Source organism: Miniopterus natalensis, chromosome X, assembly GCF_054644295.1.
Source record: "Miniopterus natalensis isolate mMinNat1 chromosome X, mMinNat1.hap1, whole genome shotgun sequence".
NCBI lineage: Eukaryota > Metazoa > Chordata > Mammalia > Chiroptera > Miniopteridae > Miniopterus > Miniopterus natalensis.
The window spans coordinates 60,406,444-60,425,756 of record NC_142103.1 but is presented as its reverse complement, the minus strand read 5'-3'; the positions used below and the strand labels follow the sequence as shown (position 1 = coordinate 60,425,756).

Sequence of the window (19,313 nt, the reverse complement as noted above, 5' to 3'; positions counted from 1 at the left end):
AAGGAGTGAAGAGGGAGAGAGAGATTTGAGGGAGACACATCGATGGGTTGCCTCCTGCACGTGCCCCAACCTGGCCAGGGATTAAACCTTGGGACTTGAACCCAAGACCCTTCCGTCCTTGGGTCAATGCTCTAACCACTTAGTGAACCAGCCAGCACTATTTTGTATCTTTTTAAAATATATGTATGACAAAAAGATACCTCCAGCATTATGCAGTGCCACAGACACAGATCTGGAGGCCTAGTGACATGAAACTTCTCCATAAATCAGTAGCCACTTGGGAAACATTCATTGACCCAACTCTCTCTTTTTGCCTCATGTATTAACTTCTCTTTTTTTATTTATTTGTAAATCAGAGTAACTCCATCATCAATTGAAAAATTTCATTGGGAGTGTCCTATTCTACCCATTTTGCTGCCAATGATGATGATGACTGTGATGATAATGATAATGACAACAATGACAGAAAACACTTAACATTTTTCAGGTACTCTCCTAAGAACTTTAACTAACTTAATTAATTCTATGTGTATATAAATTTTCTCTTTTTTAATGTTTTATTGATTTATTTTTAGAGAGAGGAAGGGAGAGGGATAGAGAGATAGAAACACAGATGAGAAATGTCAATCAGGTGCCTGCTACATGACCCCTAGTAGGATCGAGCCCACAACCCGACATGTGCCCTGACAGGGAATAAAACCGGTGACCTCTTGGTTCCTGGGTCAATGCTCAACCACTGAGCCATATATTAATTTTCTTTCAATGCTGCCCCTTGTTGATTCTGAACCCAGAGATTTCCATTTTATATCCCACATATGAGTAAAATCATATGGTTCTTAACTTTTTCTGTCTGACTTATTTTGCTTAGCATCACCCAATAAATTTAATTTTAAAAATCAACCTCAAAAGGAAAATGTTAGGTGAAATCAACTTCAATAATATATTCTTTTTAACTCAATATACCTAAAATGGTATCATTTCAATATGTAATCAATATAAAATATTAATGAAACATTTTGCATTCTTTCATACTGTCCTCAGAATCTAGGATATATTTTACATTTACAGCACACTAAATTCTGATATGCCAATTTCTACTACTCAAGAGATGCAAATTTAGTTAATTACTCTGATAATTACAAACAGAATATGTGATTAGGAGTTATTTTCCCATGGTTCTTATTGTACACATGAGAAAACTGAGGCCCAGAGAGAAGTGGTATCTCTCATAAAGGGAAATCAGCCCTAGTCTTATGACCAGAACTCAATTCAAATCCAACAATTCTGCCACTTCCTGGTTGAGTGCCTTAGACATTATACCTCACTGAATCTTTGTGTTCTCATCTGTAAACACGCTATAATAACCTCTACTGCACAAGGCTGTTCTGAGGTTCAAGTGAGAATATACATCTACAAAGCACATGCCACCACCAATAAAGTCAGAGTCATCTTGCAGCAGTTCTGGGTATATCAGTCTGGGCCCAATCAAGAGATAGAAACCAGTATAAAGAATTACTACAGTACAAAGTTATTAAACTAAAAAAGGTAAATATAAGATATAGGGAAACTAACTCTGTATAGTACCATAGGCTGAGGAAAGGTACCCCAGGGAGAGTGAATTTGGAAGGGGTTCAGATCTCACTGAAAAGGTATAATTTAAGCCACTGAATAGCACAGAAGTTTGCTAGGTTGGCCTGGTGGTATGCAGTCACCAAGTAAGGAGGCAACTCTCCAGAATGCAGGCGGGGAAGGGACAACCAGCAATCAGTGGAATAGGCATACAGAGAGGATAGAAAAAATCTAGGTTGAGGTTAGCTTCACAGGGAAAGTCTGCCTCGGTGGGAAGTTCTTAAGGTACAACCAGACTGTATGAGGGCTGGCAGAGGAAGCAGGAAGTAGCAGCTCTGTTGTAAATCTTCATTCAGTAGGCATGCTACATGGAAGACCACAGAAAAAAGGTGGGGGAAAGCATGGGTGGGGAGCCCTTCAGGGAGAGATCTATATTGAGAGACCTGTAAAAAGACTATCACTAGGCCAGGTGGAGGCTTTCAGGTCACTGAGGGACCACATATTCCAGGTGTGGGGTGGGGCCAGAGTCCCATGGATGTCACACTCCCACTCTAATGACCCACCAGTGCAGCAACCAGAAACTTTAGGAGTACCCCTTCCTCCTGCCATATCCCTCTAGCATCTTTTGCTGAGAAAGCTTAACATCTTGCACACTGTTAGGGAAAGATGCTTAAAAGAATTCTGTCCATTTACATAGAATGGGTATTGAGGAGTGTTAGAAGTAAGAGGCAATAAATTAATAAAACACAGGGGTACACAGAAAGCTACACTTTCTAGTCCTAATTTCAGAGCTCTTTACACTACCTTACATTTTACTACCATGAGAATTTTAGGTAGTTTTTTGAAAATGACTCTCACACTGAATGTTGGTCACCCTCCTTGTATGTGTACATGTTGGCCCACTGATAAAGAAGTAGGGAAAAAGGACTGATAGGAATTTAACCTTTCTGAGTCTCAGTTTCTTCATTGGGGTAATGGATATTATACATCCTACAGGTTTCCTGTAAGAATTAAGGAAGAGAGTGTATGTAAAATCCTCAGCTCAGGCCTGTGACATAGGAAGTACATAATAGAAATTCATTTTCTTCCCCTCAGATGACATGAAGTCAACCACTGCAGCAAATTCTTACTTTCCTTTTTCCTATTCTCATCCAGGAATGAATGTAAACCATGTGTGTAAGGGTTTTTTATGTTATCTGTCCTTTATCCTCTTTATTCAGTATTATGTAACAATTATCATGTCACTTAACAAGTAGTTAATTATTTTCATACCGTACTTTTGCATATAAAGATCCTCCTCTCCTTCTATTATATACTTTTCCAATTTAGTTTTTATGTTAATGAGACTCCAGATGAACTAAGTGGAATCCAGAATTGATGGGTTATCCAGAGAAATGACTTTGCTTGAATTCAAATCATTCAAATAATGTTCATGTCAACTTGAATGCTGACATCAGGCAGTGAGAGGACTTCTACTAGTCTGCTCTTTCTTCCCATAACTGCTATTTTCATATCCTGGATCCAAACTGTTTGTCATGATATTCCAGATAATAACAACTGGATGTTGTATTCTTACTCCTAAAAGGGCCAGATACTTTGTCAAGTTGCTAGATTTAGTTCTGGTAGAAACTCTTGGTTACATGGTGTTTACATACTGAAGCTCACAAAACAGGCCTACACCTAGCTGATAGAATAAATTTCACAATTGTTCATCCCCCTTTATGAGAAACTGAGAAATCACTAATCCATGAGCAGTCAAGCTGAGATTATCTGGCACAAAGCTGTCCAACTGAAATTTCTACGATGGAAACGTTCTATATCTATGCTGTCCAACACAAGTTACTAGCCACACATGGCAATTGAGCACTTGAAATATGACTGGTATGAGTGAACAACTGAATTGTTCATTTATTTTCTTTACATAAGTATCAGCTACCATATTAGACAGCACAAAGCTGGATAGTATGGTTCAGTGGAATAAAGGATTTGAAGCTAAAAAGATCCTTAAATCTAAATCCTAGCTACTGGGTCCGGGAAGATGGCAGCACTGTGACAAGAAGCAGAGTGCCCTCACTCCCAGCCACAGGTATTTTACCAATAAAATACTGCATAACTAGCTTGAAAACACCTGAGAAATATACCTGAGTGGGCATATTTTGAGAAAGGAGCACAGAAGAAACATCATAGAGTCTGGTAAGGGGGGGCATAAAAAGGGGGAGTCCCCCCTTAACCTGTGCTGGGTTCCAATCTCTAGGGATAGAGGCTGCAAAGCTCTCAACCATTCTGAGTGTGGACCAAAAGCTTGGATCTGAAACCTGGAGGAGAGGAGGAGGGAAGGAGAGCCCGTGCACAGCGAGCAGAGGGACCCAGGGAAATAGTGTGCCTGTGAGGACGGGACTGTGCTTCCCAGTGAAACAATGTGCCTAATGGCAGCAGACTGCACCAGTCTCACCATGGGTGCTGACCTTGGGAAACACTGTCCCACAGGGTGTGGTTCCTGAATAGGAAGGGAACAGAGGGCTGCACTGAGCAGCCACATACAGGGACCATCTGCCTTCCTGTAAGGCATTGTATATAACCCCACAAAGCATTTGACCTGTGAAGTGCAGGGAAGGGAACTGGAGCCCTCCAGCCACCAGAAAGGGGTCGGAGCCGCCAGAGAGGCGGATTGGGACTCCAGCTGCCAGAGCTACCTATGCAGCAAATCCTGGTTTTTTGACCCTCTTTGTGGGGAGCACAGATAGAGCACAAGGACCTGCCCCAGATTTACTGAGATCAGTGTGCAAGGAAGCTGTGTGGGGCTGACTTTGTAATGCCTCCTGCTTGATACCAAGGTGCGGGGGGGGGGGTTGGGCCTAGCAGGGGGCGTTATCTACCTGTGTGTTGCTTCATGCACTTTTGAGATTTTGATTGTTGAATGGGCGTCCACCTTCCTGGCTTGCATTGGGGAGACAGACCAGCAAAAGCTGGGAAATGTGTCTGCATAGTGGAGAGTTTGAAATAAGCATGACAGGCGAACCGGGCAACCAGATCTGGGAAGGGAGGGGCGGAGCACACCTACCTCTCCTGCAGGCTAGGAGCACCATCCCCAACAGGAAAGGGGCTGGTTCAGCTCACTGAAGCCCCAGATATTCCCTGCAGGGCACAGTCCTGAGAGGGAAGGAAGAACAGCTCACAGGATGACAATACAGGAAAAAAACTCTCAGGGCCTAATGTTTGGGAACTGGAGGAAAAGCTTAAAAACCCCTGATGGGACCTGGGCAGGCAAAGTGCTCACCAGAATTTTTTTTTTAATCAAACCCACTGAGCTCAGGCCTCTGAAATGGTCCATAAAGAAAAGAAAACAGAGAATTCAATCTAAAACTGTAGCAGGCCATTCTAGGGGGAACTGGAATTGGAGGACAAGGTAGACAATGAGGAGTCAGCTTTGAAGCAGAGACTAACTTCCCCACAGTGAGTGCCAGTCAACGAAACCTTTAAGTAAGGGGAGCAATATCCTGAGGCACACTAGCTGCCCTGCACCCTAAAGACACTTTAGAAGACTTTGGAGTAAGACCAGGCAACCACAAGGGGGAAGCAAAATAACTGACAAGTAGAGGTGGTCCACAGAGCCTCGGACCAACCAAGGACATCAGAGATAAATCTAGACAGCTCCTGATATTGGCTGATGTACAAGTACCTCCCTGGAGAACTGAAATCAGCTTACAAAACAGCCTCAGACAACATAAGAGGCCCAGATGAAACTCACCAAATTGACTTTTATTTTCTTTTTAGAAAAAAGAAAAAAAATTGTTTTTAAATTTAAATTTATTTTAAGTTTTTAATAAATGTTTGAAAATTTTTTCTTTTGCTGTCCTTGTGTTTTGTTTTTTTTTTTGCTTTGTTTTGTTTTGCTTTTTGTTCTATTATCAATATCTTCTTGATATTCTCTGCTTAATTGCTGGGATATTATCATCATAATCAATAAGTTTACTACTTATCTCTATTTTTTCCCCCAAATCTCTTACTGGACTCCCACCCTGCCCTTCCTTTATCTCTTTTTCTCTTCTTTTTCCATTAGAATACTTTTTTTCCTCTACTCTTTCTTTTTTTTTCTTCCTTTTTATCCCTTCTGTCTTCCTGGCTTTTTCTTTGTTAATTGCTGTTTGTCTCTTTATTGTATTTTGATTTTTTTCTTTTTCAACTATATTTCTATTCCTAAGCTCTACATTTAATTTTTTGCTGGCTCTTCATTCAGAATGCATTCCCTGTCCATTTTATCTCCCAGTACCTTGTCATTTTTTACATTTTATATTATTTTTTTTTATCGTTACTATTAGCAATAATGTCCTTTTCTCTCATGTGCACGAGCTCTAATTTTTCTTTCACTTTTTCTTATTTTTTTCTTTAGTACTTGTGTACTCCCTTCACTTTACAAATTCAACTTTCACTTGGGATGTTTTCATTGTGATTGTCAGGATATTCTGTAAGATACTGCTTATTTCCTGGCAGTTTGGTTGTGTATTGAGTTGTCTTGCCAGCACCCATAAACAGCTCACAGGATATGGTTGAGGATGAACCACAGAGTTAGAAAACCTCAGAGGAGAGTCCTCCTAAGAACAGGTCAACAACAATGTAGACCCAATCACAACAGGAGAGCCCAAAGTACCAAGAAAAGGGATACGTCTAGAACAAATAGCACAAAAGTCTAAGAAAAAAACATCTCTGGTCTCCACTGGACGTACACTACAAAATTCCACTCCAAAAGACTAGGAGACAGCAAATATACCTAATATACAGAAATGAACACTAAGAGCCACCAAAATGGGGAGATAAAGAAACAATCCTGAAAATAAAGAAGAGGAAAAATAGCCAGAAAAAGCCTTGATGAGATGGAGTCAAGAAAGTTATCAGAAAAAGAGTTCAGAATAACAGTTCTGAAGATGCACAAGGAAATTAATGAGAAGAACAAGACAATTAATGGAAACATCAAAGAACTTAGTGAAAACATGAAAAAGGAGCTAAATATCATAAATGAGAACCAGGCAAAATGAAGAATACTGTATCTGATATCAAGAATACACTGGATGAAAGTGAAAACAGGCTCAGTGAAGCAGAGGATAGAATAAATGACTTGGAAGATAAGGTAGAAAAAGAAAACATTCAATCAGAGCAACAAAAAGAAAAAACACTTAAAAGCATGAGGACAGTCTATAGGAGCTTTGGGACAACATGAAGAGAAACAACATTCGCATCGTAGGTGACCCAGAAGGGGAGGAAAGAGCAAGGGATAGAGAACTTGGTGGAGGAAATAATGACAGAAAACTTCCCTATGCTAGAAAGGGAGAAAGCCACACAAGTTCAGAAAGCACAGAGGGTTCCAAACAAGAGGGACCCAAAGAGACCCACGCTAAGACACATCATAATTAAAAAGGCAAATGATAAGGACAAAGAGAGAATATTTAGGGCTACAAGAGAGAGACTAGCAGTGACCTACATGGGAAACCCCAAAAGGCTGACATCAGATTTCTCAACAGAAGCACTTCAATCCACAAGGAAGTGGCATGAAATTGTGAAAGTAATGAAAAGCAAGAACCTGCAACCAAGACTGCTTTATCCAGCAAGGCTATCATTTAAATTGGTGGGTGAAATAAAGAATTTCTCAGACAAAAAAAAGATAAAGCTGTTCAGTACCATCAAAGCAGCATTGCATAAAATGCTAAAAGGACTGCTTTTAGAAAAATAAGAAATACTGAGAGAAAGGCACATCAGCATAAAGGGGGAAAATGACATTAAATATGTATATATCAATAGTAACCTTAAATATAAATGGAAAAAATGCTCCAATAAAAAGACATAGGGTAGCTGAATGGATGAGAAAACAGGACCCAAAATCTATGGGACACAGTAAAAGCAGTCTTGAGAGGAAAGTTCATAGCATTATAGGCCTGCCTCAAAAAACAAGAAAAAGCTCTACTAAACCACCTAACACAACAACTAAAAGAACTAGAATGAGAACAGCAAGAAAAACCTTGAGGAAGTAGAAGGAAGGAAATAATAAAGATCAGAGCAAAAATTAATGACATAGAGAATAAAAAAAAAATTCAAAATATCAACGAAACCAAAAGTTGGTTCTTAAAAAAGATAAAAAAGATTGATGCACCTTTAGCCAGACACCAAAAACAAAGAGAGAGGTCCCAAATAAAAAATCAGAAATGAAAGAGGCAATATAACAACTGACCCAACAGAACTACAAAGGATCATAAGAAAATACTATGGGCAACTATATGCCAAAAACAGGACAACCTGAGTGAAATGGAAAAATTCCTAGAAGCATACAATCTTCCAAAGTTGAATCAGGAAGAGTCAGAAAACCTGAAAAAGATAATAGCAACTAATGAAATTGAAGCAGAAATCAAACTAAAAAGCTTCCACACGGCAAAAGAAATCAGCATCAAAATAGAAAGGAAACCCACAGTATGGGAGAACATATTTGCTAAGGATGTATCTGATAAGAGGCTAAGTTCCAAAGTGTGCAAAGAACTCATACAATTCAACAAGAGGAAGACAACCTATCCAATTAAAAAATGGGCAAAGGATCTAAATAGATACTTCTCCAAAGAGGAAATACAGATGGCCAAGAGACATATGAAAAAATGTTCAACATAGCTAACCATCAGAGAAATGCAAATTAAAATCAAAATGAGGTATTACTTCACACCTGTCAGAATGGCTACCATTAACAAATCAACAAATGACACATGCTGGTGAGGATGTGGGGAAAGGGGAACCCTGGTACACTGCTCGTAGGAATGCAGACTGGTGCAGACACTATGGAAAACAGCATGGAGGTTCATCAAAAATTAAAAATGGAACTGCCTTTTGACCCATTGGTCCCACTTCTAGGAATATACCTTAAGAATCCTGAAATACTAATCAGAAAGAATATATGCACCCCTATGTTCATAGCAGCACAATTCACAATAGCTAAGATCTGGAAACAGCCAAAGTGCCTATCAGTAGGTGAGTGGATAAAAAAGCTGTGGGACCTTCACACCATGGAATACTATGCAGCTGTAAAGAAAGAGGATCTCATACCATTTGGGACAGTATGGATGGACCTGGAGAATATTATGCTAAGCAAAATAACCCAGGCAGAAAAATACGAACATCACATGATCTCACTTATATGTGGAATCTAAAGAACTTAATAAACTGATGGACAAAATAGATACAAGGACATGGAAACATGGATTAGACAGACGAATCTCAGAGGGAAGGAGGGGGGGTGGAAGAGGGGAGAGATTAAGCAAAGAATTTATATGCATATATGCATAACACAAGGACACAGACAACAGTGTACTGAGGGACTGGGGAGGACGGTGTGGGAGGGGTGGAAGAGGTCAATGGGAGAAAAAGGGACATCTGTAATATTTTGAACAATAAAATAAAATAAATAAATAAATAAATAAATAAATAAATAAATAAATAAATAAATAAATAAATAAATCCTGGCCACTCTCACATGCTAACTATATAACTTTGGTCATGGTCTTTACCTTGTCTAAATCTCATGCCTGGTTTGTAAACGGGTCCTAAAATCTAACCCTTCAGATGTATCTGAAACAGAACCTTACAAGGTTTTTGTGATTAAAGAATGAATATAAACCATCTAACTCAGTGCTCAGTACATAGTAAATAGTCTTTAAATAATAGCTATTATTATCAAGCTCCCAAAGGAGAAGTGTCTTGTCCATAGATTCATAGTTAGTTGAAAGCACAGCCAGAAGCCAATTAATTTTCTCATCTGTTTTGACGATGAGTTTTCTTATAGAAACAAACATTTCTCACCCCAAAAACAGAATAGTGACTGCCAAACAACTATTCAACTGCTGTAAAAATATGTATCTTATGCACGTAGAGAAAATGTACCTTGGTGAAGCCTATTTGCTCCTTCCGAAAATTTTCCAGGGGTTTGATCAGCAAATCACTAGCATTGTGTACCTAGAAAAAACACACACACACACACACACAAAAAACAATTTTTAGATTACCAAAATTCAGATTCAACATTCCTTCTTACCAGGATATTTCCTTGTAATATACCATCCTGTAAAATGTTAACTACTGTGCTGGCTATTTGAGTTTTGTTGCAGTCTTTTTCCTATACTGGTCTCTTAAAATCAAATGTTTAAAGGGGAAGTGAGAGAAGGAACATTAGGGGCATTTCTCTGTAAATTTGCTGGTACTCTGATCAGAAATTTTAATTGATAAATATACAGAATTATGTCCAGAAACAAACACAGGAGGCCTGAAATATATGTCATAAGTTAGAAGACAAAGAGGGGCAACTGTAATATTTTCAACAATTAAGATAAAATTTTAAAAATATGTGAAAAAGCCAACTGCACCAAGCACAAACCAGTTCATGGGAGGAAAATGAGTTAGTACTAATAGTATCAAAAAAACCTGTTTCCAGTCTCCTCCTGGTATGTCATAAAACAAGAACATTTCCTTCAGAGTTTGGACCATATTAAAAGCATCACAGAGAACACTAGGCCAAGCTTTGCAACTACCTAAATATAGATGCTATTTTTTTTTAATTTACCTATATTGTTGAAAGTACTACAGATGTCTACCTTTTTACCTCATTGATCCTCTCCACCCCCCATCCACCCCACCCCCAGGCCTCCCCGAACCAATGTCTGTGTTAACAGATTACACATATAAGCATACAAATTCTTTGATTAGTCTCTCCCCACCCACTCCCCCATGCCCACCTTCCATCTGAGATTCCTCAGTCTGTTCCATGCTTCTATACCTCTGGATCTATTTTGTTTATCAGGTTATTTTGGTGATTATATTCCACATGTCAGTGAGATCATGTGGTACTTGTCTTTCTCTAACTGGCTTATTTGCTTCCCATAATATCCCCAGTTCTATCAATTCTGTCTCAAAGGGTAAGAGATCCTTCTATTTGACAGTTGCATAGTATTCCATGGTATAAATGTACTATAGTTATTTTATCCACTCATCTACTGATGTGCACTTGGGCTGCTTCCAGAGCTTAGCTATTGTAAATTGCGCTTCTAGGAACACAGGGGTGCAAAAGTTCTGACTGTTGTTTCGGGTTTCTTAGGATATATTCCTAGAAGTGGGATCACTGGGTCAAATGGCAATTCAATCAGAAGCTAATAGGAACAGCCTGTCCAGGTACTAAAAATTGAGATTGATATAATTCTTCTTTTTTACAGCTGTATAGTATTCCATGATGTAAATATCTGAGATGCTTGATGTTTTCAAATTTCTTGTACTTGTAGAGACATATTAATATATTCTGGAGATATAAAAACATCATCTCCAAATTGGATCCCTTGTTCAATGGGCAGGTAGAAATATAGAAAGCTTTGTCTTCATATAAACCTCATGGGAGATGGCATCTGTCCAAGGCAACAAGTGAAATTTGTTTCTTCAAGGGTGTGAAATATCTGCACGTATTAAAAAATGTATCTTTATTGTTGAAAGTATTACAAATGTGCCCTTTATACTCACTGATCCCCTGCACCCTGTACCCTGTCCCCCAGGTCTTCACCCCACTACTGTCTGTGACCATGAGTTATGACATATGCATACAAATTCTTAGGTTAATCTCTCCCCACCCTCCCCTACCTTTCCACTGAGATTCCTCAGTGTGTTCCATGCTTCATGTCTCTGGATACATTTTTTTCATCAGTTTATTTTGTTCATTAGATTACACATATAAGTAAGATCATGTGACACGTGTCTTTCTCTGCCTGCCTGGTTTTGTTTAGCATAATACTCTCTAGGTCCCACCATGCTGTCTCAAAGGTAAGGTATGCTTCTTTTTTACAAATGCATAGTATTTGATGGTGTAAATGTCCAAAAAAATGGTTGATATGTTTTCAATCTTCTTGAACTTGTAGAGACTTGTTTGGTGTCCTAACATTTGGTCTATCATTGAAAATGTCCCATGTGCACTTGAGGAAAATATCTATTCTTCATCTTTTGAGTGGAAAGTTTTGTAAATGTCAATTAAATCCATCTGATCTAGTGTGTCATTTAGAGTCACTGTTTCCTTGTTGATTTTTTGTCTGGGGATCTATCCAGTAAGGTCAGTGGGGTGTTAAAGTCCCCTACTATGACTGTATTGTTGTCGATCTCTCCTTTAAAGTACTCCAGAAGTTGTTTGTTTTTCCAGCCTATGTGACTCATTTGTTCTGCGGAGGGTCTCCTGTAGGCAGAATATATTTGGGTTCCTGTTTTCTTTTCCATTTAGGTACACTCTGTCTTTTGATGTGAACATTTAATCAATTTATATTCAAGGTTATTATGGACAGGTACTTATCTATTGCCATTTTATTTCTTTATACCTATGTTTCTCCTTCTCTCTATTTCAAATTCTTATCACAGAAGTCCCTTTAACATTTCATGCAATGCTGGTTTGGTGGTGATAAATACCATTAGCCTTCTTTTGTTTTGAAAGCTCTTTATTTCACCATCTATTTTGAATGATAGCCTTGCTGGGTATAGTAGTCTCAGTTTCCGATCCTTGTTTTGCATTACTTTGAATACTTCATGCCATTCTCTTGTGGCCTGTAGAGTTTCTGATGAGAAATCATCTGATAGTCTTATGGGCTACTTTTTAGGTAGCAGATTGCTTTTCTCTTGCTGCCTTTAAGACTCTCTCTTTGTCTTGAATTTTTGGCATTTTAATTATGATGTGTCTGGGTGTGGGCTCTTTGGATTCTTATTACTTGGGACTTTCTTTGCCTCCTGAACTTGTGTGACTTTTTCTTTCACCAGGTTAGGGAAGTTGTCTTCCATTATTTCTTCATACACGTTCTCTAATCCTTGCTTACTTTCTACCTCTTATGGTACTCCTATGATTTGAATTTTTTATTTTCATGTTGTCCCATAGCTCTTTTAAATTGTCCTTGTGTTTTGTTTTCTTTTTTGTACTCTGATTGATTTTTTCTACCATTTTCTAATTCGCTGATCCCATCCTGAGCTTCTACTAATCAGCTGTTCATTCCTTCCAATGTTTGTTTGTTTTTTATTTCTACTATGTCATTCTTTATTTCCTTCATTGTTTCCATTTCTTTTCTCATGCTGGTGAGGAGCATCCTTATGATCAGTATTCTGAACTCTATATCTGATAGATTGTTTATATCCGTTTCATTTAGTTCTTCTTCTGGTGAATTCTCTTGTCCTTTCCTTTGGGACTTGATTTTTGCCTCTCCATTTTGACTGCCTATTTGTATTTCTTTCTGTCTATTAGGTAAATCTTCTAGGACTCCCAGTCTTTTGGATGGTCTCTGGTGCAGGCCAATGTCAGACGCTGTTTGTCACTGGCTTTGAGTACCTTGTTTGAAGTTTTCTGCACCCCAAGCTTCTGGTTTCCTCTGCTGGGGCTGGGTGTATTTGGACAGAACCAAAACAGGCAACGTCTGCTTTTCCAAGCTCTGGGTCCAAAAGCAAATGAGGCAAAAACTGAAAGCACCCAGAGGCTGTTCTTCAGTCCTTTAATAAGACTTAGGCTGTAGAAACTCTACAGGGTGGGTACATAGGTTTTCCAGCAGGGTGGGGTAATTGCTTCCCTTGTCCCAGGCAAAAGCCACTTAGATAGTAAATATCTGCCTGAGAAAGATGTCCTTTGTTGTATGGAGGAATGACTCAGCACCAGGATCCAGATGGGAATTGTCTGAGCTCTATTCCCACAGCCAGTTCCTTGTAAATTCTCCTCACACAGCTCCAGTCCACTTTTCCCTGCCTCTATCAGAGCCCAAGGTTAGTGGCTACACAGAAAACTTTCTGTGTTGGCCCTATAAGAAGGTGCCTGCATTTCCAGCCATCTCTCCCTGGCAGACAGAAACCCTGTTGCTTTTCTCAGCCAGGTGCTGTGGATACCTTTTTAATTTCTGGTTCTCTGGGCTGGGGAGCCCTGCATGGGGTTTAGGCCCCAGAGTTCTCAGTGGGAACCCCCTACACCTAGATATCCCTCTAAACTTTCAGCTGCTGCCTGTGGAAGCCCAGCCAGACTTGCACCTCTGCACTTACTACCAGTCTCTATGCAGTCTCTAATGTGGGCCCTTGGTTATGAGGGTGCTCCCCAGCAAATCTTCATTTTCAGTTGATTATTCAGGATGTTTTTTCAATATTTTAGTTGTAATTCCAGTTTAGTCCCGAGAGAGTGTCAGTGTAGCTTCCATTCAATCTGCCACAATCTTAGAAAATCAAATGATCTGCACTTTATTGGAGGACCTCAGCAAACACATCTAAAGGGCTGGATTTTAGGACTCATTGCATTAATTTTGATCTACTACAAGATGGAGAAATGAGGGACTGGTTTCCTTGTTAGATGAGACGTAAAGTATCAGTAAGACAAGATATATCTTCATAACAAAAATAGAAGACAGAGTAAAAAGCAAATTTTGACCATTCCTGTATTCTCCAAGTAGTATTTAAACTACCACCAAAAAGCATGGCAAACTGAAGAATTAGTACATATTCTATCCAGGTCCTGCAGGCACTGTGGATCTCCTGTTTTGTATCCAGGTATGAGAAAGGTTCATTTAAATTGGCAAAACCTTACCCAATCAAAGAGCTCCACTAGCTGTCCTTGTATCAAAAATAAAGATACAAGTGACTCTCCTTGATTGAAAATAAGAATCTTTCTACTAAAAGTACTAGCCTGTCTCTTTTGCCTAGCACATTTCTGTGGATCATGAATTAGGTACTATCAACTTCCTATATCCACATGGAAACAAATTAAGTCTTGGTGTCATATCCAGTAAAGTCAATTTTTTTTGTTTTTTTGTAGAGTTTTTAAAACATGGCCAAAAAAATCTGTGACACTCTTCTCATTGAGAGGTGATGACTCTGTCCCCTCTACCTTGAGAACCAATAGAACACAAAACAAATTACACTATGTGAGTTGGCACTTCTAAATAGAGTAGCATGTGTAAAGCTGCTGTATGGGTATTTATTCAGATGAGCCTTTGCATATGCAGGCATTCAGTTTTCCTATGTTTCAAAAATTGTTGTGCTGCATAATCAGGTGTGCCAGCAACTTGCCACATGAGGCCACTGCTTTTTATATGCTTTGGCCTGTCTCAGTCTAGGAAAGTAATGCATGATAAACCAAAATTGGAGTCCATAGTTTTACCTTAATCACGTTGCCAATACTGCTCCCAGTCTCCTACAAAACAAATAGATACTCTGTACCTCTTCATCTCTTTGACACTTATTGGTTATTACACTACTTTTTGCCAAAACACAGAGCTAGAGATGTAGGAAAAGGTTACACTGAAGCTTGGTTCTTTTTCATTCTGTTTTATCCTTAAAAAACTTAGAATTCTACCAAGTACTTATTCTGTGTCAACTGTAATTAGAAAATAAATTAATTTAAAAAATAAGAAGTCTATACCCGGCCAGGTGTGGCTCAGCGGTTGAGCGTCGACCAAGGATCCAGGTGATCGGGGTTCGATTCCCGGTCAGGGCACATGTCCGGGTTGTGGGCTGCAGCCAATCAATGACTCTCTCATCATTGATGTTTCTCTCTCTCTCTCCCTCTCCTTTCCTCTCTCTGAAATCAATAAAGATATATTTAAAAAATAAGAAGTCTAGCGACAACTCATAAATGCTCTTCTAAGTAAACTCGGCCCTTATTCCCCTATCTGATCACTGTATCCATTTTGTGAGCTCTCTAGGAGAAAAGATCCTACCTGTCTGTTATCTCATGGTAGAATCCCCAGGATAATAAGTGACATTCTAAACATATTAGTAAGTTTATCTAATCAGGTTTCTATTTATGAAGCCCATGTTAAAACTAGAAAGGACATTTAACAGGGTAGAGATCATATTAAATCCAATAGTGCAAAACTGCTTCTGAATAATTGACTGTTAACCAATTACCAAAAGAAGGCATGAAGGATACACTGTTTTAAATATCATGGGCCACACCAGGTTATTCTTGACAGTGCTAAAACACAGACCTTGCACACTGCTTATAGCGTAGGGCACAGAGTCATAAAGGAATCTAGGCAAGCCTCCTATCTTTAACCATACAGGAAGTCTGCCATCCAGAACTTTTTAAATCTTCACCAGAGGGTATTTTTTCCATTGATTTTCAGAGAAAATGGAAAGGAGAAGGAGAAGGAAAGAGAGGGAGAGGGAGAGGGAGAGGGAGAGGGAGAGGGAGAGGGAGAGGGAGAGGGAGAGGGAGAGGGAGAGGGAGAGGGAGAGGGAGAGGAGGGAGAGGAGGGAGAGGGAGAGGGGGAGGGGGAGATGGGAAGAGGGAGAGGGAAGGGGGAGGGGGAGATGGGAAGAGGGAGAGGGAAGGGGGACAGGGGAAGGGAGAGGGAGAGAGGAAGAGCGAGGGGGGAGAGAGAGAGGGAGAGGGAGGGGGAGAGAGAGAGAGGCAGACGGAGAGGAAGGAGAGGCAGAGGGAAAGAGAGAGAAATATGGATGTGAAAGAGACACATTAATTGGTTGCCTCACACATATGTACCATGGCCTGGGATGGGGATTGAGCCTGTAACTGTGATACATGCCTTTGATAAAGATCAAACTCGGGACCCTTCAGTCCATGGGCCAATGCTATAACCAGTGAGCCAAATGGGCTGTCATACAGATATTTAAAGGCCACCTTCTAAGGTACTACAATCTCCCCTAGGGTACTGTTTAAGAAATCATAGCCAGGAAGCTCCTATTTATGTATTCCATTCATAGTTCCTTTCATAATTTAAATTCATTTCTGAGGATGACTAGAACATACCCAACTGTCACATTCTAGTACTTTGAACTTCCTTCCTGTTCTTTTAAAGCTTCTTTTGGTTTCTTATTACAGAAAGGAAAAAAAGCCCATTAACATCTCCCACATTATTCACATTGGGGTATAGGAGTCCTTTTTGTTTTACAATTTAATTTTATTGTTGAAAATATTACAGATATCCCTTTTACCCCCATTATTCTCCTCTACCGCGCATCCACACTACCCCCAAGCCTTCCCCAGACCAGAGTCTGTGTCCATGGGTTATGTTTATAAATATAAAAGTTCTTGGATTAAACTCTTCCCGCACATTCCCCCCTCCCCACCTTCCCTTTGAGATCCCTCAGTCTGTTCCATGCTTCTATGTCTCTAGATCCATTTTGTCCATCAGTTTATTTTGTTTATTAGACTTCCACATATAAGCGAGATCATGTGGTACTTGTCTTTCTCTGACTGGCTTATTTAACTTAGCATATACTTTCTAATTCCCTCCATGGTGTCCCAAAGGATAAAGGATTCTTCATTTTTATAGCTGCATAGTATTACATGGTGTAAATATGCCACAGCTTTTTTATCCACTCATCTACTGATGGGCACTTTGGCTGTTTCCAGGTATTACCTATTGTAAACTGTGCTACTATAAACATAGGGGTGCATAAATATTTTGTGATTGGTGTTTCAGGTTTCTGAAGATATATTCATAGAAGTGGGATCACTACGTGAAGTGGCAGGTCAATTTTTTATGTTTTAAGGAAATTCCATACTGCTTTCCATAGTGGATGCACCAGTCTGCATTCCCACCAGCAGTTTACTAGGGTTCCCTCTTCTCCACACCCTTCCTGGCATGTGTCATTCATTGATTTGTTGATGGCAACCATTCTGACAGGTATGAAATGATACTTCATTGTGGTTTTAATCTGCATCTCTCTGATGATTAGCCCTGTTGAGCATTTTTTCATGTCTCTTAGGCATTTGTATGCACTCTTTGGAGAAGTGTCTATTTAGGTCCTTTGCCCATTTTTTCACTGGAATGTTTGTGTTCCTTTTGTTAAGTTGTGTGTGTTCCTTATATATTTTGGATATTAACCCTTTATCAGATGTGTTGTTGGAAAATATGTTTTCCCCTACAGTGGGCACCCTTTTCATTTTGTTGATGGTTTCTTTTGCTATGCAGAAGCTTTTCATTTTGACGCAGTCTCATTTGTTTATTTTCTCCTTGCTACGAGAGATGTCAGAATTTGCTTTCTGTTTTCCTCCAGGATTTTTATGTTCTCATGTCTTACATTTAAGTTTTTTACCCATTTTGAATTTACTTTTGTGTATGTTGTCAATTGGTGGTCTAGTTTTATTTTGGGTTTTTTTTTTTTTGCAGGTACATGTGAAATTTTCCCTACACCATTTATCAAACAGATTGTCTTTACTCCATTGTATGTTCCTGCCTCCTTTGTCAAATATTAATTGACCATAATGGAGTGGGCCAATTTCTGGGTTCTCTGTTCTGTTCCACTGATCTGTATGTCTGTTCTTGTGTCAATACCAGGCTGTTTTGAATACGGTGGCTTTGTATTATAACTTGATATCTGGTATTGTGATCACTCCAACTTTGTTCTTTCTCAAGATTGTCATGGCTATTTGGGGTCTTTTTTGGATCCATATAAATTTTCAAAGTGTTTGCTCTAGATCTGTAAAATATGTTGTTGGTATTTTAATAGGGATTGCATTGAATTTATAGATTGCTTTGGGTAGTATGGACATTTTAATGATGTTAATTAAACGTGGTATAGTTTTCCATTTGTTTATATCTTCCTCTCTTTCTTTTTTCACTGTCCTGTAGTTTTCCGACTACAGATCTTTTATATCTTTGGTTAAGCTTATTCCTAGATATCTTATCTTTTCAGTTGCAATAATAAAGGGGATTTTTTTTTTAGTTCTTGTTTCTGAGTGCTCATTATTGGTGTATAAAAATGTCATCCATTTCTGGGTGTTAAATTTGTATCTTGCTACCTTGCTGAATTCATTTATTAAATCTAGTAGTTTTTTGGTGGAGTCTTTAGGATTTTCTATATACACTATCATGTCAACTTCAAATAAAGAAATTTTGGTTTCCTCCTTTCCAATTTAAATGCCTTTTATGTTTTCTTCTTGTCTGACTGCTGTGGCTAGGACCTCCAGTACTATGTTGAATAAAAGTGGAGAAAGTGGACACCCTTGTCTTGTTCCTGTTCTTAGGGGAAATGGTTTTCATTTTTGCCCATTGACAATGAAGTTGGCCATAGGTTTGTCATATATAGCCTTTATTATGTTGAGGTATTACCCCTCTATTCCCACTTTATTCAGACTTTTAATCAAAAATGGGTGTTGGATTTTATCAAATGCTTTTTCTGCATCTAATGATATGATAATATGATTTTTGTTTTTCAATATATGTGGTGTATCACATTTATTGATTTGGAAATATTGTACTAGCCTTGTACCCCTGGATTAAATTCCACTTAGTCATGGTGTATGATCTTTTTAATATATTGCTGGATTCAGTTCGCTAATACTTTGTTGAGGATTTTAGCATCTATGTTCATAAGGGATATTGGCTTATAATTTTGTTTCTTAGTAGTGTCTTTAACTGGTTTTGGAATTAGGCTAATGTTGCCCTCATAAAAAGAGTTTGGAAGTGTTCCTTCCTCTGGGATATTTTGAAATAGTTTGAGGAGGATAGGTTTTAATTCTTACTTGAATGTTTGGTAAAACTCCCTTCTGAAGCCATCTGGGCCATGGCTTTTGTGTGTTGGGAGCCCTTTGATTGCTGCTTCAACTTCATCAGCAGTTATCAGCCTATTCAGGCTGACTCTTCCTGATTAGCTTTTGGAAGGTTGTATTTTTCTGGGAATTTGTCTGTTTCACCCAGGTTGTCCAGCTTGGTGGCATATACTTGTTCAAGTTATTTTCTTACAATCCTTTGTATGTCTGTTGGGTCAGT

The 19,313-nt window shown here is 39.0% G+C and overlaps 1 protein-coding gene across 2 annotated transcripts in view; it reads right to left on the bottom strand.

Annotated features, from left to right (window-relative positions):
* The window catches only part of OPHN1 (oligophrenin 1), a 507,400-nt gene that overhangs the window by 296,515 nt on the left and 191,572 nt on the right, over positions 1 to 19,313 (bottom strand). For both annotated transcript variants that reach the window (XM_016203882.2, XM_016203883.2), the window contains one exon: positions 9,481 to 9,552. In XM_016203882.2, coding sequence (XP_016059368.1) covers positions 9,481 to 9,552 — 72 coding nt within the window. The remainder of the gene's footprint in view (positions 1 to 9,480; positions 9,553 to 19,313) is intronic.